General features: G+C 44.8%; 1 protein-coding gene across 1 annotated transcript; it reads left to right on the top strand.

Annotated features, from left to right (window-relative positions):
• The first annotated feature begins 794 nt into the window (after window positions 1-794).
• On the top strand, window positions 795-20754 carry LOC134394779 (1,25-dihydroxyvitamin D(3) 24-hydroxylase, mitochondrial). Its single transcript, XM_063120503.1, has 12 exons — window positions 795-1129; window positions 3907-4097; window positions 5374-5467; window positions 8264-8360; window positions 9009-9100; window positions 10311-10422; window positions 11526-11671; window positions 12682-12848; window positions 14832-14910; window positions 16990-17181; window positions 18807-18918; window positions 20283-20754. The coding sequence occupies exons 1-11, from the start codon at window positions 872-874 to the stop codon at window positions 18915-18917; spliced, it is 1539 nt and encodes a 512-aa protein (XP_062976573.1). The 5' UTR covers window positions 795-871; the 3' UTR covers window position 18918; window positions 20283-20754.
• Window positions 20755-27637: the final 6883 nt, after the last annotated feature.

The following is a 27637-nucleotide window of genomic DNA, read 5'->3' as shown; positions in this document are numbered from 1 at the left end:
TGCAGGTGCCACGACCGCTCGGCGCAGGGCTTGGGCACGATCGCGCCTTGGGCTGGAGGAGGCGCGCCAGGAGAACGCGCGGCGAGGGGCTTCGCCCGAAAGTCTCCTGATCCGGCCCCTTGCCGGGCCATCCCCGCCGCGGCTTCCCCCGAGGGCCACCGCCCCCGCGCCCCACCCACTCGCCTCCCCGCCTCTCCCTTCTCATTGGCCCCAGAGGAAAGTCCGGCGCTTGGCCCCCACGGCGTTATATAGTTCCGACCGTGTATGGGAGCTGAATCGAGAGTCACTCGGCGCAGCGTCCCTCTGCAAGGCAAGTTAGAGAGGAGACACACACACACACACACGCAGAGAGAGAGAGAGAGAGAGAGAGAGAGAGAGAGAGAGATCCCTTTAAAAGGGTTCTCCAGAGACCACTTAGCCGGCTAGCGAAAACTTCCCCCCGGGCTCCCTCGCTCGCTCCCAGTTCATCCCCGTGGACGCTCGCAGCCCCTTTCCGAAGAGATCCCCCGATCCCTCCGTGCGCCTCTCCAAGTTGTGCAGGATCCTGCCTGGCTAGATCCTCTCCTAGGTGGCTCGATCGTCCCACCGACGCCCGCTCCGCCCCCTCCTTTGACTTTCGCAGCCGACTCTCCCGTGCGCTGCCGGTCGAGGTTGCTGCCTCTCATTGATCCGGCCCGGCCAATCGTATAGCCGCACCGCCCGTAGCTGGAAGGCCGATTAGTGCGGGATAGAACCTGCCGCCGATCGCGGTTGGTCAAGCGCCTGCCGAGGAGCCGCCGCCGCCGCCGCCGCCCCCCTCCCCCTGCCCGGCACGCCGTCTGCAGCTAGCGAGGTCCCGCTCCGCCTCCTCTCCGGACGCGTCCCCGCAGCCATGAGCTCCCCGTTCAAACGCGCTCCCCTGTTCGGCTCCCTCCTTAAGCGGCGCGTCCCCGGGAGCGCGCCCGTCCAGCAGCAGCTGCTGCCCACCTCGTCGGTGTGCGCCTTGGAGCCCAAGGCCGAGATGCCCGCCTGCCCCCGGCAGAACCCCCACTCGCTTTCCGCCCTGCCCGGTCCCACCAAGTGGCCGCTGTTGGGCAGCCTCCTGGACATCCTCTGGAAAGGGGGCCTCAAGAGACAACACGAGACGCTGGTAAGTGCGCCCCCCACCCCCACCCCAAAATATGTGTGATTGCAAAAGCAACCCAACCGAGGACTGTTGAGCGTAGAGAGAGCGGGTGAGCGAGGCGGGACAAGGTGGAGGGGGGGCAAAATGATGCCTGGTGTAGAGAAAGTGGAGGGGGAACGTTTTTCTCCCTCTCTCATAAAACTAGGACTTATTGGGGGCCATCGCATGAAGCGGGTGGGTGGGAGATTCAGGACAGGTAGCTTCTTCACACACCGCATAGTTAAACTATAGAATTCGCTGCCGCAAGAGGTAGTGATGGCCACCGATTTGGATGGGTTTAAAAGGGGGTTGCTGGATTAGACAGACCCTTGGTCCAATCCAGCACAGCTCTTCTTATGTTTGCAATAGAAGCAGGGTGGATTTTATTTAAATCATGATTTTAAATCACTACTCAGAAAGACTCGATTTAATCATGTGACCTTCCCCCCCACACACAAAGTGCACTCTATTCATTGAATTTTTGAGACTTCGCAATTGAGAGGTAAGGGGTTGATTCTGTGTACATAGATTTGCAAAGGAACAATGGGATTGTGATCTCTGCAGAGACAAATTCACAGTTTTGAGAACTGTAAAACCAAGCCTCTGCGATAATATCTTCTAGATAGAAAAATTGCCCAATAATCTTACAGAAACCTCTGAAAGAGCATGACATTGTGAATGGATTAATGGAATTCATTTACCAAACTTACAGATTTCAGCATGATATCAGCATGTACCAACTTCAGCTGGTACAAAACAGGGCAGCCCGTTTACTAACAGGGACTGGCCGGTGAGACCACATCATGCCAGTCCTTCTACAACTTCATTGGCTGCCAGTCCAGGTCCGGGCCAATTCAAAGTGCTGGTACTAACATTCAAAGCCATAACAGCTTGGGGCCAGGTTATTTGAAGGAACACCTCCTCCCATATGTACCTGCCCGGACCTCAAGATCATCCACAGGGGTCATTCCCCTGCCAAAGGAAGTGAGGCAGGTGGCTACTAGGAGGAGGGCTTTCTCTGCTGTGGCACCCCAGCTGTGGAACGAGCTCCCCAGAGAGGTTTGCCTGGCACCTACACTGTATTCTTTTAGTCGCCAGCTGAAGACCTTTTTATTTTCTCAGTATTTTAACACCTAATTTAACTTAAATTTAAACCTTGTTTTTATTCCGTATTTTAACATATATCAATTTCTGCTGTGTGGTTTTATCCTGGTTGTGCTTTTTATATTGTATTTTGTTTTTGTGTTTTTAGATTGTTGGTTGTTTTTCTGCTCTTCATGGTTTTAATTTTTGTGAACCGCCCAGAGAGCTTCAGCTATTGGGCGGTATAAAAATGTAATAAATAAATTAATTAAAAATTTAAACATTGCATGAATATGCAACCTCATGCTACATAATTAAAAACTAATCCTTATTTCATGATGAATAACCTTTGGATGATAATGTATCTTAAATAGAAAACTATCTTTAGATGGATATTTCCTCAAAAAGCATTTCATTAAAAAAAATCTGATTTAAATAAAAAAAATCCGATTAAAATTTTAAAAAAAATCTGATTTTTTTTTATTATTATTTTTTAAAAAAACATTGATTTTTATCCACTCTGAATATAAGGCTGTAGTTTGCCAGTAGAGCACATGCATTACATGCAGAAAGTCACCGGTTCAGTCCTGTCCTTCTCCTGTTCAAAGTGTCCAAGGGAGCAAGTTTGGGAAAAACTCCTTGGAATGCCCAAATCTAAGATGTGTCAACGGTGTGAGTCAGTTTAAGGTAGCATCACTTGTTTCTGTGATAGAATCATAGAACTGCAAGGTTACTCAAAGATCATTTAGTCCAGCCTTTCTCAACCTGGGGCGTTCCAGATGTGTTGGACTGCATCTCCCAGAATGCCCCAGCCAGCTGGGAGTTGTAGTCCAACACATCTGGAGCGCCCCAGGTTGAGAAAGGCTGATCTAGTCCATCTCCCTTCTGATGCAGGGAATCCAGCACTGCAGCATCCCTGGCAGGTGGCCGTCCAGCTTGTGCTTACTGCAGGGGAGTCCACCACTTTCCAAGGCTGCCTGTTTGACAGCTTGATCCGCTGTTGAACAGCTTATACCATCAGGAAATTCTTCCTGATGTTTAGTCAAAATCCTTTTTTTTTTTTCCTTATCATTTGAACCCCATGGTTCAGGTCCTCCCCTCTGGAGCAATAGGAAAAAAAAAAGATTTGTTCCGTCTTCTGCGAGACATGTGCCTTGGGAGATTCAGAACAGATAAAAAGTACTTCTTAAACTATGGAACTTGCTACCACAAGATGTGGTGATGGCCACCGATTTGGATGGCTTTAAAAGGGGGTTGGATAAATTCCTGGAGGAGAAGGCTATCAGTGGCTACTAGTCCTGTGGCTATGTGCTACCTCCAGTATCAGAGGCAGTAAGCATGTATACACCAGTTGGTGGAGAACATGGGTGGGAGGCTGCTGTTGCATCCCTGTCCTGCTTGTGGGTTCATGGTTGACAACTGACTGGCTACTGTGTGAACAGAATGCTGGACTAGATGGACCCTTGGTCTGATCCAGCCCGGCTCCTCTTATGTTCTTATTGTTTGCAGCTTCAGAAGGGATGCTGGTTTGCAAATGTGAGATCCGAGATCTGTACTTTAACATCCACTGTGACATTATAAGTGGGGTATGTGTATGTGTAAAGCTCTCTGAGCAGATAGAGCAGTTGTTTGGCCTGCTTCGGACAAATGTCGACACAGGTTTTCTTCCTCTGCTGCAGGCTGATTACCACCGCAAGTTTGGCAAGATCTTCCGCATGAAACTAGGTGCTTTTGACTCGGTGCATATCGGTGCACCCTGCTTGCTGGAGGCTCTCTACAGGACAGAGAGCGCCTACCCGCAGCGTCTTGAGATCAAGCCCTGGAAAGCCTACCGGGATTACCGTAAAGAGGGCTACGGGCTGCTTATCCTGTGAGTGAATCTGGGGCAGGGGCATCGCTGGGGATGGAATCAATGGGCAGTGGGGGCAGAGTTCATGCTGAAATCTCTAAGCATCACAAAACTCCTCTGGTTGGATCGGCTTGCTGTTGCATGCCAAGAATGGAGACTGGGTTTCCCATGCTTGTAAAGCCATTGAATAAGCCAGGACTAATCATAGAATCATAGAATAGTAGAGTTGGAAGGGGCCTATAAGGCCATCGAGTCCAACCCCAGTGCCTCAGTGGCTTTTATACTATTTTCACTTCTGATCTGTAAAAAAAATCCTTTGAGTCTTTCTCATTCTTTTTGAGAAAGGTTGTTTAAAAAATGAATTGATCACAGAAGCTAAATCAAATGCCCCTTCTGGACAGTGGAAGTTTTGCATTAGCATTATGCACATATATAAGCGCAAAACATCCTTGGGGTACAATTCTACATACCTTGGGCACCAAAGTACATGTTACACCAGGAGATCCATACCTGGATCTCTCGTGTATTTTTTAGCTTTAAAGAATCCATAGGTGATGGATAAATTGTAGCATATCAACAGCACTGGGGGAGGATGCCATTTTCCTGATTTAATACCCCCACAAGCTTCTATTACCCCACAGTGAAAAAACACAGGCACCACAGGAGAGACTCATTTATAGATCAAACACACCTAGCCAACACAGGCCCCGTTCAGAAGACACCTTAAACCACGACTTTAACCACGGTGATTAAGCCAGAAAACCGGGCTGTGTTCAGAAGACACCTTAAGCTACGGCTTTAACCACGGTGAATAAGGCTTTTTGCTTTATTCACCGTGGTTAAAGTCATGGTTTAAGGTGTCTCCTGAATGGGTCCACAGTCATCATTCCAATCAGAAAGGAAATGCAGAATGCGTGGGATGCTATGCAATGCTGATTAAGCATCACTTCAGAAAACTACCTAAGAAGTGATGCATGGGAGTGTAAGGCCATTTTCCACATTGTTTGACATACTTTTGGACATTTCCTAACCTTCCTTGGTATATATTAGCATTTACCTGTAAGTTGCACAAATCCAGTCTTTGACCAAAGGGCACCTGATTGTACTTCCTTGAGATTTATCGCCCATCAGAATGTTCTGGCATTTCTAGTTAAACCACACGCCCACCCTGCTCCCACGCACATTGCATAAACTTAACCAGAAAATGTCAAGATTTGCTGAGTCTCTGGAATTGGATATAGTAGATCTATTCAAAATTAGGATCTCCTTTAATTCCTTCCATGTTTATTTCATGTAGAGAAGGGAAGGACTGGCAGAGAGTGAGAAGTGCATTTCAGAAGAAATTAATGAAGCCCACGGAAATTGTGAAGCTGGATTCCAAAATCAATGAGGTATTGAATAAGGACTTGGGCTTCATGTTGTCTTTCAACATTTTAATGTATCATTAAATATGCTACTGTCTGATCCAGAGAAAGGTGTAGCTGGAGATATTGAATTGCCTAGTTTGTATGGGGATTGCTATTGAAGGTGGGGAGTCAAGGAACGATCCCTGCAAAAATCATATTGAATTGTACGACATCAGAATACATTTGAAGGATAATTTGAATGTTCACCCAGTTGTTGTTTTTAAATTCTGCATGTAGAAATGTACTACATCAGGGAGAAGGCTACACCAGAACTTTCTCTCTGGTGTGCTAACTTTTTACATGCAGGAAGGGTGTTTTGCTCTTTTAAAAAAAATCTGGGCAAGCTTTCAAAGTACAATCCCCCATCTTCAGTTCCAGATAGTTGAGTCCAGGAAGGACTCTACCACTTGATTTTTATGAATGTGTAGCTCTGCATTCAATCCATTCACTATGGGTCATGTGCCCATCCCTGCTTTTGATATTGGCAGTGGTTGGCAACAATCCAATCAATGTTGTCCTTCACTGTTTCCAAGTGGTGAGATTTGATTTGTCCAGCAAGTAGTGGCTACACATGCATTGGACCATTCATTGGATATTTTCAGAACCTCTATTTCCACTTGAATTCTCTGCCACATGGTAATTGTTAGGGGTGTGCACGGACCCCCCACTCCGCTTCACTTTCAGATCCGCCATTTTCGGATCGGGCCGCTCCGCCCCGCCCCCACTCCGCCTGTGCCCACTCCGCTCCGCTCGGAGCTCTGGATCCGGATCGGAGCTCTGTTCCCCCCCATAGGGGGGGTTACCGGGCCCTGCTGCCATCGCCGACCATGCGGCGATGGCGGCAGAGCCCGGTAAGGGACCAAGGGAGAGGGGGACCTTTCCTGCCTCCGTCCGCGGTCCGTCGCCGTCTTCAATTGAGCCCGCGGTTCGGACCACGGACGGAGGCAGGTAAGGGAGAGGAGGGCGGGGGGGATTACCTAGCCCTGCCGCCGTTGCCGCATGGACGACAGCGGCAGGGCCCGGTAAACCCCACTTACCTTTCCGGCGGAGCTCCGGATCGAGGCGAAGGATCCGCCTTCACCTCGATCCTCTTCACCACGCTCCGCCGGCCCCCCAATCCTCTTCGCCTCCGCCTTAAGGGCAGGCGAAGCCCCCCGCTCTGCTCTTGCTTCTACGGTCCGATTAGAAGCGGAGCACATCCCTAGTAATTGTAATGGCTAGTGCTCATTGAGAAAAAAACTGAAAAGCCTGGATTCAGTTTTGGCGGTCATATGAAATCCCTTATTTCTTTGCCAGGCCTTAAACAAAATCCAGTTCCTTACCTTCCTATTCTCATATATGTATATATGTCCCTATATTGCTGATCCTTTTCATTTGCCTTCTCCTGGGCAGAAACAAGATTAACCAATTTACAAGGCATTATCCTTGGAAGTGGCTTCAATAGCACCTGTTCTTGTGAACATATTAGGCTGAAGATGGATTTGTATAAGACAAATTCCCATATTTATCTGCTGCTGTGAGGTTCAGTGCTTGCAATTGGCATGTTTCGGGCTAAAGGCTAAACTAGACTAGATCTTTGTCATGTAGTCTGCCCTTGTCCAGTTGATTTTTTAAAAAAGGTGTGTGCAGCGTAGCCAATTGGATCAGGTCTGTGCAGTGTGGCTGGGGGACTTTAACCCCTTTTTCTGTCCTGGCCCCAAATAGAATTACCTGCCCACCACACCTGCTATTCACAATAGGAGCTTCTCTCCCATTTCAAACAACAGGCATAGGGGCAGGTGATTCCTATTTTATTTATTCTTCCCTTTATTAACTTTATATTCATTTATTACATGTATATTTCGGCCTAGGAGCCCAAGGCAGCAAAGATGGTGCTTCTTCTCCCCATTTAATCTTCACAACAACCCTGCGGTGTAGGTTAGGCTGAGAGTCAGTGACTGGCCCAAAGTCACCCAGTAAGCTTCATGGCTGAGTGGGAATTAGAACCCGGTTCTCCCCAGTTACATTCCAACACTAACTATTACACCACACTGGTTTGACTAGGACCATGGTGGGAGTATAGGGCTGAAGCCCCCCATCCCCAATGTCACAGTGACGAACCACCTCAGCAATTAATTATTATTGTTTTCAAACAAACAAACCAATGATGCAATAGTGCACTAGATGGGAAATGTCACATCGTCTTGTTTGTTCCTAAATCTTGACAGACATGAGGTGGAGCTAGTGAGTCAGCTAATGGTATGAGAATTAGACATTCTCTGAACCTTTGATAAAGCTTTCTGGACTAATAAACTGGATTTTATAGAAGTTTGCTGCAATACCTTGTGGTAGAAAATTCCATGCTCTGTGTCTTCTATCATCCAGCTTTATTGAATGTTCTTGGGTTCTGGAAATATGATCCACTGTCTCTACACCATACATAATTTTATACGCTTCTATCATGTCCCTCCTTATTCACCTCTTTTCTAAGCTAAAGAGCCCCAACCTTATAATCTTCCCAAGTTTGGGATTTGCTCCAGCCCTGTGAACATTTTAGTGGCCCTTTTCTGCCCTTTCCCCCCTCAATAACATTTTTGAGGTTTCGTGACAAGATCTGTATGCACTTCCAAATCTGATCACATCCTAGATTTGTATAAAGGGATTACAACGCCGGTCATTTTAAATCCCTTTCCTACTGATTATATATTCCTATGCTATGGGAACACTAAATAATGTTATTTGTTAAAAAAAATAGCGAGTATTTTGGCTTTCACCAATATTCTAAATTAATTTCCTTCATAGGTCCTAGGAGATTTCATGCATCGAATGGACACGCTTTGTAACAAGAATGGAGAAATAGAAGATTTATATTCTGAACTGAACAAATGGTCATTTGAGAGTAAGTTTTCCCCCTCCTCCTTAATTCTCAACCTGGGGTCATTGGTTCTCCCCCTGCCCATCCCACCCCCCATCCAACACAGATGTATACATGGAGGCCTCCTCCATTTCAATGGGCATCCAGACCAATTACACTACAGCCCAATGCACTGTCCCTGGGGCAAGACCAGCACATATGACAGCAGTGACTAGGAGGGGCATTCTTGTAGCCCCTGATGTGTTCCTTGAACCCGTGAGATGGTCACTTTAACACTCATTAGGGCCAGTGAGGGGGCACATGGACCCAAGGTTTGAGGCCTAGGTGCTGAAATAACATCCAAAATAAGCCATTGTGTCAAGTGTGTCTGAACACCTTGATCCTTATCTCCAAACCAAATGAACCCTCTAAACATATAGCTGGATTTCCTCACTTCAATCTCTTCTTGTTGTTGTTTCTCCCTTTGTACTCCTCCATTGAATGTAATGGATGGGGGGGGGGGTGAAAGGCTAAAAAATTTTTGCAGGGAGGTAAGAATCTGGGGAGCATTTTTGCTTAAAAGGTAAAGTGCTGTATACATTGAAGCACTATAGTATCCATAGTAATGACACTCTCTCTCTCTCTCTCTCTCTCTCTCTCTCTCTCTCTCTCTCTCTCTCTCTCTCATGATAGGTATTTGTCTGATGTTGTATGGAAAAAGGTTTGGACTCCTGCAGCAGGACGTGGGAGATGAAGCCTTGAACTTCATCAAGGCTGTCAAAACGGTATGAATAAACATTCAGCTCTATGAGCATGTTAGCTTTTTGATCTTCTATAGGAGCATGGGAAGATGCCTTGTAATTCTCCAGACCATTGTTTAAGAAGATAAGAAGAGCCCTGCTGGATCACAGCAAGGATCCATCTAGCCCAGCATTGGCCAACCAGCTGTCCACCAGAGACCAACAAGCAGGACATGGTGCAACAGCACCCTCCCACCCATGTTCCCCAGCAACTGGTGTCTATAGGCTTATTGCCTCTGATACTGGCATCAGCTCACTGACTGGCAGCAGTTCTCCAGGGAGTCATGCAGGACTCTTTCCCAGGTCTGCCTGGAAATACCGAGAATTGACTCTGGGACCCTTTATTTGTCAAACACATTTACTTGTTTAATGTTATTTTAATTTTTAAAAGTCTAGGCGCCCTTTAAGGGCGAAACCCCTCCCAGCATGTGATTGGGAGGGGTTTCACAAAGCCGTACAGAATCGGTGGTCTAGGAGATGGTCATTTTGGGCCCAATCCACAGGGAGTACCTCTTGTGCAATTTGCACATCTGGGAACATTGTAAGCATGGGATTGTTCCCTGATGCAAAGCAGGATGGCTTTTAGCTCTAGAATGAGAATTAATAACGTTTAGACACTCAGAATGGGAGCTGCTTCTACCAGCCCAGCCTTTCTACCCATTGAGTTCTATACTAAGCCTGTTCATGCAATGGGACCTTCTCTTCCTTTCATCTATCCTGCACTCCCTCTGTTCCCTGCAAAAGGGCCCCTGACCTTCCAGCAGATTTGGGAGGTGTGTGTGGGGGGATAGGGGGCATCCATTCCACCAGTGGTGTCCATTCTCCTGGATGGAACAAGTCTTTTGTGCTCAATAGGAGAATAATTGCTATTAAGCAGTATGGTGTATTCCTGATTATTGATCTTCAAAGGGTGGGTTGGGATGCACAAGTATGTCGTGTCCTGATAGGAGTGTTGCACTAGCAGATACTTGTTTCGCTGGAGTAGTCCTCTCCCCGTCTAAGGTTTTGAATGAATGGAAGCTTCTCATTGCGGTGTTCCGCTCTTCTGCTGGTCGTAAAAGTTGAGTCAATCATACCAAAGAGCAAAGGACACTTTTCTGTGACAATGAAAATGTTTGATTCCCTCTTTTCTCTTTTCGCTATGCTCTTTATTTCACTTTGATAATGCTGTTGCTCTGTTCTTGATGCATTTCAGATGATGGGTACTTTTGGGAAGATGATGGTGACCCCAGTTGAGCTCCATAAAAGTCTGAATACTAAAGTTTGGCAAGCTCATACGAAGGCATGGGACAATATCTTTAAGACAGGTAACTGGACACATCTGGGGACATTGACTGTATTCCATGGAACAAGCTCGTGGTGTCTTAAATTTGATAGCTGCTGTTGACAACTATAGTCTGAAAATAGCTACCATCTTCTGAATGGAAGGAAATTGAACTAGCTCAACACAGCAGAATACATTCATTCCTCAAATTTCAAGTTTTGAGATCATTACACTGCACTGAAGGTATCAGCTGCATTAGGAACTTGCACTGTACTGTACTGTAGCCTCGTTAGGACATAGTACTATCAGGTCCACCCTGGGTACACATAAGCCTCTGAACTCAGAAGCTTATGAGTATCTAACGCTGAGCAGGAGGTGCATAATGCCTTCCATTCTGCATTTTAGCTAGACAGGCATTTTCACCCATCTAGCGGAGGCTTTGGAAGGGGAAGGGGAAGGGAAGGAGGCTGGGGACAGCTGCTGATAGTTTGTATCACCATGTCCCCAATCTCCTCCCCTCCCTGCTCACTGGCACACCCCCATTTACCCCTCTACAAGCTCACATTTGTAAGATCATAGCAACAGCTGATGCTATCTAGGGGGCCATAGGATTGCTTTCTTAATCTTTTAAGTCTCAATCCTATGCATTAGGACTTATTTCTGTCAAAACGTGTATAGGGTTACCCCCTAAATGACTCTTAATGCACATTTGGGATTGACTTATCCCATTTTTTACCAACCCTTTTTTCATGGAGTATCAACCCACTTTATTTTCACAACAACCCTGTGAGGCAGGTTTGGATGAGAGATAATAGGGATCCTTGGGTAAATCACCTTTAGGCCTAATTTTCACTAACAACAGATGAGGTGGTAAAGCAGCTTCTAGACTGTACCATTCCAAGCTGTAGGTTGGTGACTCACAGGTCTTGAATATTCCATACCAGTATATTCTGCATATAGAAAACTAGCATGTCAGGGACAAGATTAAAATCCTACACACTGAAAACTAGCATGTCAGGAAGAAAGGCTGGGATCATTCTTGTTTTCTGCATGCAGATAATTTCTTACGTGGACGAATATACATCTGAGGCCCATATGCCTGAGTTTTGTTGTTTGTTCCTAACTTCCTTCATTTCTTCCTTCAAGTGAAACGTTCCATAGACAGCAGGCTGAAGAAACACTCTGCCAACCCCAAGGAAGATTTCCTTTGTGACATTTACTTCGGGAGTCAGCTTTCAAAGAAGGAGCTGTATGCTGCTATTACAGAGCTCCAGATTGCAGGAGTTGAAACGGTAAGAGGGGCTGGGATCTCAGAATTTTACCATTTGTAAACCACCCAGAGAGCTTTGGCTATGGGGCGGTATATAAATGAAAATAATAATAACAATAGTAGTAGTAGTAGTAGTAGTAGTAGTAGTAATAATAATAACAATAATAATAGGCTGTGGGAGGGAAACTGAAATAGGTCTTTCAAGGTTGACGGTGGATTCACCTAACCACTGCAGATAAGATGGGAACATAGGAAGCTGCCTTTTACTGAGTCAGTCACTTGGTCCATCTAGCCCAGTATTGCAGTATCCGAGGCAGTAAGCCTGTGTGCACCAGTTGCTGGGGAACATGGGTGGGAGGCTGCTGTTGCACCATGTCCTGCTTTGTTGGTTCCTGGCTGACAGCTGGTTGGCCACTGTGTGAACAGAGTGCTGGACTAGATGGACCCTTGGTCTGATCCAGCATGGCTCATGTTCTTAATGGCTCCCCAAGGTTTCAGGTAGGAGTTCTTCCAGCCCTACCTGGAGATGCTGGGGATCGAACCTGGGACCTTCTGCATGCAAAGCAGGAGCTCTATCACACTGAGCTATGGTCCATCCCGCTGTATTGCAGCAGTTTATTTGTATTAGTGAGACCTATTAGGGAGACCTGAGTTGATATCACCTTAGGCAAGTCATCTTTCCCTACTTTTCAGTGCCCTTGTGAGGATAGAACCAGAAGGTTGGGATACAATCTGATAATGGCCTCTCTCTTTTTCTACATTGCAACTGAATTTAACGTACCAGAGATTATCGAAACTTTACATTGGCCTTCTCCAAGCTGGTATCCTCCAAATGTGTTGGACAACAACTCCTAATGTTGCTTGGGGTTGATGGGAGTTGTAGTCCAACATGTATGGAGGTCTTCCATTTAGGGAAGGCTGCCTTACACCTCCAGCTGGGTCTCTCCTGGAGGATGCCAAGTTTTGGACTTCTTAGTCATGTCCATGCAGTAATCTAGGCTGAGTTCAAGTCCTTATGTGCTACTGTTTCAGACTGCCAACAGTTTACTCTGGGCGCTCTACAATGTCTCGTGCAACCCGGATGTCCAGGCAAAGCTTCTTGAGGAAATACAGAGTGTGGTCCCAGCTGGAGAAGACCCGAATGGTGAACATCTGAAGAGGATGCCCTACTTAAAGGCCTGCCTGAAAGAATCTATGAGGTAAAATGCTTCACAGACATGGAAAGAGATTGTTTCTCCCCTTCTCTGAATCTGCTGCAGCAGGCTAAAAGTGTTCAAATGGATATTGGCTGATCAAAGGAATGCCTGTCTTGGCAGGTTAGGCCAAAGTTCCATCGAGTCCAGCTCTCTTATAACCAGCTCCTAGTTTGGGGGGGGGGGGGCACCCCTTTTCCTTCAGTAATTATCTCCATGCCTAGTGGAAATAGATAACAGAAGACAACAATGATGGTGCCATTGTAATCACCCACAGTGCCCCAGACTGATGTGGCACTCCAGGGCATTGTGGGTAATTACAGTGGTATCTGTCCAGTGCTCATTGGAGCTCCTGAAGAGGAGTCCAGAGCAGTGGAGACTGAATCTGCTCAGGTTTTCAGTTCAGAACCAGCCAGAATTCAAAAGGAGCTATGAAGGGGTGAAGCACCTTGGAGAGCTCCTTTAGCGTTCTGAGTGGTTCTGACTGAAATCTGGGGTAGATTCACAGCCCCACTGATGTTGGATCCACCAGCCTCCACTGGTCCAGGGCATCAGCAGCAATCAGCCCTTTTCAGCTGCCTGAAGAAGCCACCTGTGTTTGCAGGCAACTCTCTCTAGCAGTAGCCAGTGAAATCTCACTAGAGATTTCTATCATGTAACTCAAATGGGCTTACCTGGGGATCCTGGGCATTCTGAAGGTTGCTGCATAATGTGCCTTCAGACCATAACACTGAGATACATCTAGTAGGGTGACCATATGAAAAGGAGGACAGGGCTCCTGTATCTTTAACAGTTGTATTGAAAAGGGCATTTCAGCAGGTGTCATTTGTATATATGGAGAAGCTGGCGAAATTTCCTCTTCATCACAACAGTTAAAGCTGCAGGTGCTCTGCCCTCTTTGTAAACCGCCCAGAGAGCCCTGGCTATGGGAGCGGTATATAAGTTAATAAATAAATAAATAAATAAATAAATAAATAAATAAAATCTGGTCACAGTATAGCTGCAGTATAGCTCCTGCAGCTTTAACTGTTGTGATGAAGAGGAAATTTCACCAGGTTCTCCATATATACAAATGACACCTGCTGAAATTCCCTTTTCTATGCAACTGTTAAAGATACAGGAGCCTGTCCTCCTTTCCATATGGTCACCCTACATCTAGGAAACTCACAAGCAGGGTCTGGTTGATGGACATAGACATCCATGGGTTGCCCTCAACATTTGCTAAACTGAATATACTGCATGCAGAGAACATAAGCAGTGCCCTGCTGGATCAGACCAAGGGTCCATCTAGTCCAGCACTCTGCTCACACAGTGGCCAACCAGCCATCAGCCAGGGATGAATAAGCAGGACATGGTGCAACAGCACTCTCCCACCCAGCAACTGGTGCAGACAGGCTTACTGCCTCAAATACTGTAGAGGCTCCGTTTGGCCAGGGATGAGAACCTGTTCCAGCCCCAGGGGCCAGATTACTTCCTGGGAATCCACCAGGGGCTGGATGATGTCAGAGAATGGGACCCTGACATCGTTGGACTCGTTTCTTTGTGCACAGAAAGGCACAGAGTGATTGGTCCGTGCCCCTCATTGCACAGAGAAAGGGGCTGCCTTCCCCTGCTCAGTACTAGAGGAAGTCTGCCTTTCTCTAGCACTGAGCGTTGGGCGGGGCCTGGGACAGGGGGAGGGGCCATGGAGAGAAATTGGCAGGCCAGAAGAGGAACCCCTGTGGGCCGGATCTCCATGCCTGCATTTGGCTATCATGGCTAATAGCCATTGATGAGAGTATGAACTCACTGTAAGGTCACTCAGTACTATTACCCCAATACAGCTGAAGTAATAAGGGTGGCTTGCTGAAGGCCACCAAGTGATGTCATGGCTGAGATGCGATTTGAACTTGGAACTTCTCAGCTTATTCTCTTTGCTGAGATCGAATGCCCCCTGGTAGATTCTATCTTACACCAATAGTAAAGAAAGTGCCTTCCCTTTTGCTGTAGGTTAACTCCTTCCGTGCCATTTACCACTCGGACCCTTGACAAAGAGACCGTCCTGGGAGATTACTCCCTTCCGAAAGGGGTGAGTATTACTTCCACCGCCAAAGTGAACTTCAGATATAGAATTTTTTTTATTATTTATTTAATTTATATACCGCCCCATAGCCGAAGCTCTCTGGGCGGTTTATAAAAGTTAAAAACAGTGAACGTTAAAAAGTATACAAAATTTAAAACCATCAAAAACATAAAAGCAACAGTATAAAAACAACGGTATCCATTTAAAAACAGCTACATATGAGGAGAGGTATACTGTAACAGGGTACTATAATATCCTTCTATTTCCTATATATATATATATATATATATATATATATATATATATATATTTATTTTCCAGCATCTGTGCAATATGATATATGAGAAACTGTTAGCCAATTGCCACGCAGCATCTTTGAGAATGACATTTATCCCAATCATTGCAAAGAACAACCTTTTAAGAATGGGATGTGTTCTTAGGATGTTGTTGTTTTTCAATTCTATTTAAGAAGGTTCAACATGGGCTGGATTGCATGTGTATAGTTTGCTGATACCTTTTTACCAAGCTCCTCAATTCCTAATTGCATTAACTTGCGGGTCCATCAGGGATTCTTTCTTGCAAGTATTTTTGTGAACCACCCAGAGAGCTTCGGCTATTGGGCGGTATAAAAATGTAATAAATAAATAAATAAATAAGTGTGGGATGAATGTGGTTTGCATGGCCAAGCACAGCAACACAACTGGTTCATTGCTTGACCTACTTAGAGCGGCCCTCCAGTGGAACAGCCTCAGCATAGAATTGCAATGTACAACTGGTTTCAGCCATATCAAGTTCTGCACAGAGCTACTCTCTTCTCATGATAGTACAATGGGAATGTACTCCAAACTGGGCCCTAGGGTGGCCAGGTGTCCTATGTTACAGAGAACAGTCCTCTTTTTGAAGAGCTGTCAGAGGACAATTCTCTATTGGAAAGTCTGTCTAGTCTGAATCTGGTTTCTATATTTCTGTTTATTCTTTCTAATTTGGCATCTGTACATATAAACGAGCACATGCAAATAATATGCGGATTGGTGTCCTCTTTTGTCCTTTTCTTTTGTGATGCATTTCCTCTTTGTTTTTGGCAATATGTAAGTGGCCACTCTACAGGGCCCTCACTATCAAGCACACAAGTAAGTGGGCTTAATTCCTGCGGAATTCAAGCACCATAAACTGCTCCAAGAAGTAATTATTTTGAGCAGATGGGGGTGTATTTTAGGGAAATTGAGTTTTGAAAGCTGGCTTCGTATTCATGTTGCTTCACCATGTGGGCCAGTTTCAGAAAACAGCGGTTCCTGACCTCCACCTGGCTTGGAAAGCCACCCTCTCTAGATTTGTTCCTTTTTTTCCCTGGCAGAGCTCCTCTGCCTTTAATAGTCATAGACGGAAACTCAACCGGTGTAGCTTTTCCCAGGATAGAGATGCAGCGAGGGGGAGAATATTACCTGTTGAATTTCTGCCTTTTGTGCTACTATTAATATCACAGGTGCCCTGCCAGGGGAACCATCGCAGTTACTCAGTGGGAGGGAAAGGGCACTCTGCATGTGATTATGGGCACTGGTTTTTCAGTGTTACTTCAGATGCCCCAAGTCTGAGTCCTAGCACTGAAAATGGGTTGTAGAGTGAAACCAAATCAGCTCTGGATCAAATTAAGTCCTGTTTGACCCACACTGTAAGTTCTTTAAGGGTTAAGAATGTTTTCAAGCAAACATTTGCATGGAAGAAAATATCCTGTATTTTCCCCCAAAACAGCCCTGAAGGAGATTTCACTGACAAGATTAAGGCTGCACCTGTTTGGGGTTTTTTTATTTGCTTTTTTTGAACTGGAAATAAATCCCAATTCAGAGCTTGTCTGGAGAGTCTTTGAATTATGTTATGTCCTTTGGCTGTTGCTCAGGGCTCTTTTCTCTTGCCCATGAAGCACAGCAGCCTTTGATGCAACGTCATCGTTCCGCCCAAGACGGCAGATTGCCTTGATCTGCAGCCCTTTTTCCATTCGCAAAATAAGACTTGCCATTCTGTCTTCGTAAACAGCACTCGAATGACCTTCCTCCTCTCCAACTGCTTCTTCTTTTTTTATGCTCACAGACAGTGTTGATGATCAACAGCCATGCCCTGGGATGCAACGAAGAATACTTCAGTGACTGGACTCGGTTTAAGCCGGAGCGTTGGCTCCAGAAGAACATAAATCCTTTCGCTCATGTTCCTTTTGGCATTGGGAAAAGGATGTGCATTGGACGCCGCTTGGCAGAGCTGCAGCTTCAATTAGCTCTCTGTTGGGTAAGCTTCCAGCGGCACACATTTTCCTTCTTAATCTCAAATAATTCTTTGGGAGGTGGGTAGGGAGGAAGTAATTCCATATACATATTTTTCTTCCCCCTCCCTCGACCCATTCTAAATTCTACTTAGCTATTTTTTCGTACGTGATGGAATCTGACTTGAGTCACTTTGGTGTAAAGTGATGATGATAGCTGATAGCTAGGGTTTCCCTCTGAAGAGCTGTAAAATAAAGAATGCTTGGTTTGTTTATTCATTACTCACAAAATGTATAAACCACTCTACATTAAAAGAAAGATTGCTGAGTGATGAATGATGAAGAAGGATCAAAATACAAAAGAGTACATATACTTAAAATCAAGTTATACTAATAAAACCATGGCTAGTTATTCAGGAAAAGTTTGTTTTAATAAAATGCCTTTAGCAGACACCAAAAGGAAAGGAAAGTTGATGCCTGATTGAACTCCCAGAGAGGGAGCCAGAACACTGTATTCCAAGTGGGCTCCACATGGACCCCAGGTCTACGCACAACTACTAGGAGTACCTCATTCTATATCTCAGGAGCACCTCATCCAATAATCTTGTTTAGAATGACAAGGATATGCCACAACAAGCCTTGGGCTTGTATGTTCTCTCATCCCCCGGCATGGCCACCAGGAGGAATTTGGAAGCTTTGGCTTCTGTTTGATCTTAGCCATGTTTGTCCAAGCCCAACAAACCGTGGTTAAGCTGTTGGTGGAAACAAGCCAACTTTAAACCATGACTATCTCCAGTTAAGATTAGCCATAGTTTAGGCTTTGGACATAGCATTAAACTGTGGTTAATCTAAAATGGAAGCAGAAGATTCCAGTCCCCAGAGCAGGAGATGAACACTAAACATCTTAATTGGGCTCATAAAAAAAGATATTAAACATGTCTGAACATTAATAGTATGTTATTAGAACATGCTGATCTTCTAATGTATTAAATTAAAGCTGCTTTTTGCAGGTATGGGACATCTCTCAAATGCTGATATATAATGAACATGTACAATCCATTGAAATGTTCTTCTGTGCAACTCTGCTGCAACGAATGGAGATATGACCGTATTCTTCCACATCTCCCATTTAGTTTAACGGCATTTGCACTGGAGACTCTCCCAATTAACTACCCAGTGGATTGTATCCAATGAGGTAGTCTAATTTAAGTCCCATTCATTTCAACGGGTCTTCTCTGAGAAGGAACTAACACTGGTTACAACACAAAATGAGTAGAAGTCTCATCTAACTTCAGGGAGATGGTGGCCTCCCCAGGAAGAAGAGGTCAGTTGGTAGAAGAAGCACAGGTTCTTTCCTGCCCCCACATTGCTGCGTTCCTCTCCATTGAAGATGTGTGTGTTTAACTCTCCTGTTGAAATGAATGGGACTTCAGCTTGCCAAACCAGGGCTAAATCAAGCTCTTCTATCATTATAACTAGCAATTCTAAGACTTGGCATTGGCACCAATTTTGAGGGTCAACTCACAGGTTCCATGGATTACCCCTGGCTCAAACTAAGCCTTGGTTACATGTTGTGGCGGCTCATTAGGGCATGTTTGGGAGACCCTGTTTTTGTTTTTGTTTTTCATTTTTCATTATCTTTGCATTACAGCTTGTACGGAAGTATCAGATCGTAGCAACCGATGACAAACCAGTCGAAACCCTGCACTTGGGCATCCTCATCCCCAACCGAGAACTCCCCGTTGCATTCAGAAAGCGATAAGGTAAGGGTCCCTTTCTATACCACCCCATAGCCAAAGCTCTCTGGGTGGATTACAACAATTAAAAAATAGTCTAAAAATTAGCATAGACAAATTAAAACAAGGTAAACAGCTAAAAACAATTTAAATAATGCTTTTCCTAATAGATGTGTCCTAAAATAACAGGCTGCTGCACCATGATACATTTCCAGTGTGACCTGTGCAAGATCCATCACTAAATACAACTTGAGTGAGATTCCATAAACACTAGATCTTGTTTGGTTCAGTTCAAGTCACTATCCATTGCATGGATTCAAGACCCAGGAATGCAAATGGAATTTGTACTTTAAAACTGGATGTTTTAAAGGTAGCCTGTTCAGATTTTAATCTCACTGTTTTGATAGGAGATTAAAAGTAGGGTCACTGTATGAAAAGGAGGACAGGGCTCCTGTATCTTTAACAGTTGCATAGAAATGGGAATTTCAGCACGTGTTACTTGTATGCAGGCAGCACCTGGTGAAATTCCCTCTTCATCAACATGGTTAAAACTGCAGGAGCCCTGCCCTCTTGTCCAGATACAAAAGAGGTCAGGGCTCCTGCAGCTTTAACTGTTGTGATGAAGAGAGAATTTCACCAGGTGCTGCATGCATACAAAGGACACCTGCTGAAATTCCCTTTTCTGTGCAACTGTTGAAGATACAGGAGCCCTGTCCTCCTTTCCATGTAGTCACTCAACTATAGTCAGGCTCCCCACATTCCTTAGGCCAGTCTTGTGCATTCCCTCTTTTGTTTTACCCTTGAATTAAAGTGTGGGAAAGGGAATGAATCACGCCCCAGGGTAGCTTCCCAGTGTAACTGTAGCCTGGAGCACTGAGTTCAGTGGCATCTCAAAGGCAAGTCGGTTGCAGGCTTATCGCCAGCCTTATCACCAGCCTGTCTTTCTCAACTGCTCCAATTACCCACACAGAGTGGCAGTCTCAGCCTGCCGTGCTTGTGGGAGGTAAAAGATCAACAAAGTAGTCTCTGTGTTTCACCTAGAACAGTCCTGGAAAGCAGTATCACATTCTGTGCAAATCCGTTATTAGAAATGGTTCTTGGTGTACAGCTTGCCTGTGTACCACTGAACAACAAACATGCAAACCACTTTCTTGCATTTCACCAGGTGCTGCATGCATACAAAGGACACCTGCTGAAATCCCCTTTTCTATGCAACTGTTAAAGTTACAGGAGCCCTGTCCTCCTTTCCTTATGGTCACCCTAATGGGGCAGGAAAGCAATTCATAAATGTGAAAGGAGGAGTCAGACAGGCAGACTAGCATGGGCATTGGACATTTTTTCAGAAATACAAAATAAATCATACTCTCTTCTTCTTTTCTCCCCCTCCCCAGATACTTTTGAAGGAAATGGTTGGAGTGCTGCTTTTTCCACAGACTACACCTGGAGTCCTTGCTCCTGCAGCAACAAATGGCTAGGCATGTTTTGATCAATGTGTGCTGATGACAGGGAGAGAACAAGGGGCATCCAAAGCTAGCTTTGACCTTGCTGATGTGTGTGTGTGGGGGGGGGTCAAATCTGTCAAGCTGCAGCGAGCACACCTGAGCAGTCTGCGAATGCTGTAACGAAACCTGAAATAGACGCTGCCTGAATTATAAAGGTAGGAAGCGGAAAGATGGCAGAGTTAAGAAGCTGGCAGGGGACAATGGATCTTTTCATGCAGCCCTGGCAAAAATCCATGTATGCTCACCTGCCAATGTGGAAATCTCCTGTTCTTGGCTCAGTCCATCCATCCTGTTATGACTGTGGGATCAGGAAGGAATGAAATGATTCCGTGACTTCAGGGTTAAGGTGCAGGGATGGGAAGACGGGATCAGGATCTTGTGCCATCTCTTCTCAAATTCTCAAGGGGTGTGTGGTTTTAACTGAGGATCTCAGCCTGCCTCAGGGCTTGTTTGTTGTTTAGATGGTCTCTTTTTTTTTGACAAGAATCAATGTGATGGGCGGAGGGGCGGAGAAGCATTCCAAGAGCATATCGTGTTTAGGTTTTTACAAACAGGGAGGAAAACGACAATAAACCCACTTCCATTTATACACCTGTTAAAACTCAGAGGTTTGCTATGACAAACTTAATCAATATGCAATATTGCAATCCTGCTCCGTAAACCTCAGATTTTTGCTGGATGTCAGGGCATGCAAATAAAAAGTAAGGGGATTGCACAGCACACAAGGTGCATGGTGACGTTTGCCTAAGATGACCTTAAAAGGGGAATAGACAATTTCATCATGATGCACCCTCTAGGGTCTGAGGCAGTTTGACTCTGAATACCAACTTCTGGGAGCGACAATAAGGGAGAGAGAAATTTCCTCCAGGTCCTATTGTGGGCATCTGGTTGGCCCCTGTGGGCAAGAGGATGGTGAACACTGGTCTGATCAGATCCAAGATTATGCTTCTTATTTTCTTGCATTCAGCTTGCTAGTTCACAATTTGTGCAGATTTGCACTTTGGCGTCATGGCGTGCAATAGGATATGAGTATTATAGTCCACCATTTTCTCCCATTCCTGTATGATAGACACAGCTTCCTTTTTGTTACTTGTTTTTACATGAATTGTTATTTTGTACATACCTTTAAAAACACACACAAAATCTAGTATACTTTGAAGAATGTTAAAGATTTTCTGTACAGAATTACTTATTTTTTTAAAGTGTTTGAATTTCCGTTACAGAATTTTTTCTGAGAATTTTGCAATAAAAGAATTTTTGGATATTCTGCCTCTACTCTTATTCAACACAACAGTGTCCGGTATCTTGTCTTTAAAATTAGCATATGTTTTTCAAAAAAAATCATCTGCATGAGTTGCTCATTATTAATTTGCAACCAAATTTGGAGGAAAAAAAAGCAATTTCCAGAGTACAATCCAAGTATCTCATTCAGCAGGGCTTCTACAAAGAAATGGTGTATGGTTTGTAGTCAGAGCCAAAAATGTGTTGTGTTGTGGCCTGCTTTTCCGGTTTGCTTATTCTTCACAGACCACTGCCCATACATTCTTACTTAATATTTTCCACACTGGGAGCTGCCTGAAAGGTTTCCAAATTAAAACCGATGTGAAATGATGCAGATGTACTGCATTCCAAGCCAAGGGATGAGCATTCATGGTGCAGGGACAATGGAAGCATTGCAAGATACAGGACAGGTGCCACAGAAGCATTTAGCGGACAACATTTTGACATCTTGGAGTAACTAACATCAGAAGCTACCTTCCAACTAATACTGGAAGCTACCTTCAACAGAGAGCTTCTGCTATTGGGCAGTATGAAAATGCAATAAATAAAAACTAATATCAAGTCAGACCATTGGTCCATCTATTGACTAGCAGAACTTCTCTGTGGTCCAAGCACAGATTTTCCTAGCGCTGCTACCCAAGTTACTTTTAATTGAAGACAGCAGGGCTTGAATCTGGGACCTTCTCCATGTGAAGTATCTGCTATACCTCTGACTTATGGGCTCCTTCCACTGAGCAATAAAACATTCCTCTGGTACTTGCACCATGATCCAACAAGACCTAACTTCAAGCACATTATGGTTGGCGGGATATAGTTCAAAGACTGCTGGTCTAGAGAAATAAAAGAGCACAACAGGGCTTATCAAGAATTTTCAGATTTATAAAAGAGCAGGAACCTATGTGTGATGCTTACCCTGTGTCTAAGGACAGGACTACAAGCAATTGTTTAAAACAACGGGGAGGGGGAGAGAGAGAGCGTGCTAAATTCCATAGTAGTAAGAACAAGTGGCTTCAGCTATTTAATATCATATTATTATCTTTTTAACACAGGGGTGGGCAGACTTCAGGCTTGCAGGATCTACTTTGTTTTTTACTAGAAGTTCAAAATCCATCAACCGGAGCCAACTGCAGGAGACGTTCACTTAGAATTAAACAACAGAATGCCGCTGAGCACATTCGGACCCTAGAAATGTGCTCTTTCACACACACAAAAAGTTCATTCCTAGTTACCCCAAGCTTTCTTCATTTCAGCAGCCAAATTTATGGGTATGGGGGATTGGTCATTTTGTTGTTGTTAGTATTAAACAATTATGAGTCAGAAAACCCTGCTGAAAGATCTACCAGTTGTTCCAGATCTATCTTCTGCCCAATCCTACTTTAGCAGACTTTGTGCCCCTGCTAAAGTTAGTTGACCAACGCAATAATCCTATACTCCACTTAACACTGGCTGGATACTGACCGAAGTCCCTTTCTTCCAGTGTATAGTTACATCAGCATCATGGATCTGACATTAGGGCCACAGCTAGACCTAAGGTTTATCCTGGGATCATCCAGGGTTCGCCCCTGCCTGAGCACTGGATCGTCTGTGTGTCACCTAGATGAACAGGTTTGACCCCTGGACGATCCAGGGATAAACCTTAGGTCTAGCTATGGCCTAGGTGTCCTATGGCTTAGCTGAGCTTTAGGATTTCTCCACCAATCCCATTGAAAAAACAATGAAACCAGTTAGTTGCTACTGATTTAGGCCCCGTTGGTTTCATTGGAACTTAGACTGCAGTCCTATACACATTTAACTGGAGGTAAGTCCCATTGTATTCAATGGAGCTGGCATCTGCATAGACCAATATAGGATTCTTCCATGAGTCACACTACTGATTTTAGCTGGATTGGAAACTTTAGCTACTCCTTTGTATTCACAATCCGGATAATTAACAGCAGGGGAGTGTCGTTTCAATACATATTTATAAATGGAGTGAAGGTTCTAATCTGTATTAGTAATTGTTTAATATGGAGCAGAGGTTGTTATTCAGCTTCAATCTAATATGAAAGGCTGTAATGTGAACCGCCCAGAGAGCTCCAGCTATTGGGCAGTATAGAAATGTAATAAATAAATAAATAAATAAATAAATAAATAAATAAATAATGCTGTTTATGTGTCTCCTCCTTCAATTGCACTCCTAAATAGACTTTTGGGGGAGTAAATCCTATTGAATATACTTCTGAATAAACATGCTTAAACATTAAAAGCTGCAGTTCTATACACACCACTCCAGATATGCCCATGGAGTATAGTTCCCATCATCCACAGTCAATGGCCATGCCTGAGGATAAAGTCCATTGAATGCAGTGGGACTTACTTTTGACATGCACAGGATTGTTCTGAAAATCAAGCTGTTAATGACTGTGAGTATGGAATCAGGAATGTAGGGATGCCTTGGTGCCATTTTCTTTGTAAAAATCCAAGGTAGAAATAAAATATAATAAAAACAATCAAATAAACTGATCATTATGTTCTAGTTAAAATCCTTAATATGCACCCAAGAGAAGTGATTTTGAGCTGTCCTCTTTTCTCCCTGGAACCTTTATTACAGCTTAGCTGACTGTAGTAAAAACGGATCGTGCTTAACCAGTTGAAATAATATTCATAATAATAATAAAAAAACACTGACAAATATTTCAGCTATCCAAAACCACCCTTCCCTCCAGCTGTGTCTGCACTGTTTGTTTTTCAGTGCTGCGATTCATATCAGATGAATCCCCAAGATAAAAGATGCAACGTGTTGAAAACAGGCAATGGCTGTTTAGTTTTGTTTTTCTTTTGCAATTTGTGGCAGGACTCAGCACACCGTGCCAAAAAAGATGTGCTCTGGTGTGCATTGACAGACACTCCTAGAAACGTCAGGATTCCTACCAAGCATGTTGATACTATTTATTTATTTATTTATACACACATACATACATATTACTATGCCACTCGATATCACAAAATCCCTAAGATGTTTTATTGTATAATATTTGCTGTCAGTGTATAGGATTATTGTCCATCCAAATGTTTATTACTCAATCCACAGATCATTGCAACACATACGGACAAAAATTTACAATACTGTTATACAATATCAAAAGTTACACATAAGGTTAAAACAACAGAACTATGAAATACATAACAATTCTTAGCTGAAATGATGGTAAGATAGGTGAACGATAAGGTGACCATATGAAAAGGAGGACCATGCGCTGTGTGAAGAAGTACTGTCCTTTTATTTGTCCTGAACCTTCCACCAATCACCTTCATGGGATGACCCCATTGGGTTCTAGTATTTTGAGAGAGGGAGAAAAATCATAGAATCATAGAATAGCAGAGTTGGAAGGGGCCTAAAAGGCCATCGAGTCCAACCCCCTGTTCAATGCAGGAATCCACCCTAAAGCATCCCTGACAGAGGGTTGTTCAGCTGCCTCTTGAAGGCCTCTAATGTGGGAGAGCCCACAACCTCCCCAGGTAATTGATTCCATTGTCGTACTGCTCTAACAGTCAGGAAGTTTTTCCTGATGTCCAGCTGGAATCTGGCTTCCTGTAACTTGAGCCCGTTATTCCGTGTCCTGCACTCTGGGAGGATCGAGAAGAGATCCTGGCCCTCCTCTGTGTGACAACCTTTCAAGTATTTGAAGAGTGCTATCATGTCTCCCCTCAATCTTCTCTTCTCCAGGCTAAACATGCCCAGTTCTTTCAGAATGTCTCCCTATCCACATTCTCCACACCATGCATAATTTTGTATATCTCTATCATGTCTACCCTTAGCCTCCTTTTTTCCAAGTTAAACAATCCCAGTTGTTGTAACCTTCCCTCATAGAAGAGATGCTCCAGCTTCTTAATAATTTTAGTTGCCCTTATATGCACTTTTTCCAGCTCTATAATATCCTTTTTCTAGGAGTGGTGACCAGAACTGTATTCCACAGTCTTGCCATGGATTTGTATAAAGGCATCATGTTGCGTTTGGAGAAGCAGCCTCTAGTGCAATACCAATAGTGTTTGCTGGCAGTGGGTTTCCAGGGAAAAATCACCACGCCGGCAAATGCTATTGGTGCTGTACTAGAGGTCACTTAGGCTAGCACAACATAATTTATCTTGGTGGTATTCGTACAAAATAGGATACCCAGGATACAATAAAGGCTCCAAAGGCTGCATTCTATTAGTTTGTGTTATCTTTTCCATCAGGCATTTCCTAGGCATCCATGAACTTGTTTCTGGTAACATGTCTATACACACAGCGAGACGCAATGCAGGCCTATCCTTATGGCAGTACCAGTTCTAGGTTTCGGAGAGCCCTTGGGCAAGTTAACTTCAATGGGTCTCCCTCCCTCAGTGAGTTTACCTTCTCACTGCCATTGCCTCCAGCTGCTCTTGCTCCTCCTCTGTCTTGACACAGAGCTCCATCACAAGAGGCTGATAGTGTGCTTTCACAGCTTAATTTCATGCAAAAGACTCCCATGACATTCACAGCGAAGGACTCGAATGACGTTGTCTATGTCCTGCTGTGATTGCAGTTCTTCCCCCACCCCCTCTTGGTGACGTATTTTGCCTCTCAGAAAGTGTGATTCTTCTTGAACTCCTAGCGGCCACAGGGGATATGGAAGGATGACGAGGAGCAGAGCTGCCTCCCTCGGCAGCCCCCAAGCGAGCATCGCAGAGCTCGGAGCAGGCTCAGCCCTCCCAGGGGGCACGCCAGAGCAGGAAGACGAGGAACAAGGCCTCCCTCGGCAGCCCCCAAACAAGTGCCACGGAGCTCAGCCCAGCCCTCCCGGGGGGCATGCTGATCCGGGGAACTCCAGGGTTCCCCGGATCAAGCAGGGTGGAGGCACGGAGGCTGGTGTGATGGAGCTCAACCACAACAGCTTTCATATACTATGGGATAATTCGAAGGAGAACCAGAACAAAAGTGTAGGTAGGATGAAGCTTACAGTGAGCAGGTAAGCACAGGCATCTCTTGCTCCCCCTTCTCACCGCCACTGTGGTCTGGGCCAGAATGAGTGGGAGTCCTATGGCACCTGATGCATCGTCAAAACCCTGCGCAATTACACAGAAAAGAGCAAAAATCCTGGGTGCACCAAAAAGCGGGTGGTGCAAATAAACCCCAGGATCAGCACCAAACTTCATACACACTTCTACAGCATGCTCGTGATTGGCCACTCATGGAAGATTGCGGGTCGATTAAATGATGTCAGTAACAGCCAGGATGTCTCCTGACCTCCCTCACTCCAATCCTGTTTTCAGGATGATCAGAGATAAAGTGGAATAAATGATTAATGGTGAGAAATCAGCAATGAGTAAAGCTGGCATTGTGCTATGAACTTGTCGACTAAGGACTTACCCTGCTACCCAAAGGGGGGAGAGAGTAAAATGCCTTCCTGCAACAAAGGGAGACAGATCTGATCCCCCACCCCCCTAAGAGTGTCCCTTTAAGTTCAATGGGGCTTACTCCCTTGTAGAGGGTTCTATAAGACCACAAGAATAAGACTCTTCATTATGCTGTATTAAGTTTAAATCCAATGTGATTCTTTTAATTATTTTTTCTTCATTTCGTTAGTTTGTGCTAGTAGTTCTCCGTGTGTCTACTCAGTAAGTCCCACTGTGTTCAGTGGGGCTTCCTCCCAAGTAAATGGGCTGAGGGTTGCAGACTTACAGCAGATGAAAACAAGACAGCCCACCCCCTGCTTCTTCGCACACATGACAAGGAGGGAGGGAGGCACTCCTTTGATTCAAATATGTCTTCCATTTAATGGAGTGCCAGGAAATAGCAGGATCTTCTGCCTTGTTGCTCCTCTCCTCCTGTGTAATGCAGCCCATATCAATCATGCCAAAGAACCAGGAAGCACAACAGCCCTGGGAAAACCACACGATTTCCCTTAATGTAGAGATGCTCACAGCTTCCCCTAGTCGGGAGGCATCCAACGCACCATCAAACT

Source organism: Elgaria multicarinata, chromosome 1 (assembly GCF_023053635.1).
Source record: "Elgaria multicarinata webbii isolate HBS135686 ecotype San Diego chromosome 1, rElgMul1.1.pri, whole genome shotgun sequence".
Lineage (NCBI taxonomy): Eukaryota > Metazoa > Chordata > Lepidosauria > Squamata > Anguidae > Elgaria > Elgaria multicarinata.
The sequence above is the reverse complement of the archived record's forward strand: the minus strand, read 5'-3'. Positions and strand labels throughout refer to the sequence as shown.

What these genes read in the sequence shown, in the direction of transcription:
- LOC134394779 (XM_063120503.1), top strand. Translation starts at nt 872, where the DNA reads ATGAGCTCCCCGTTCAAACGCGCTCCCCTGTTCGGCTCCCTCCTTAAG. An exon ending in AGAGACAACACGAGACGCTG is followed by an intron (nt 1,130 to 3,906) that starts GTAAGTGCGCCC and finishes CCTCTGCTGCAG; the next exon opens with GCTGATTACCACCGCAAGTT. An exon ending in TTCAATTAGCTCTCTGTTGG is followed by an intron (nt 17,182 to 18,806) that starts GTAAGCTTCCAG and finishes TTTGCATTACAG; the next exon opens with CTTGTACGGAAGTATCAGAT.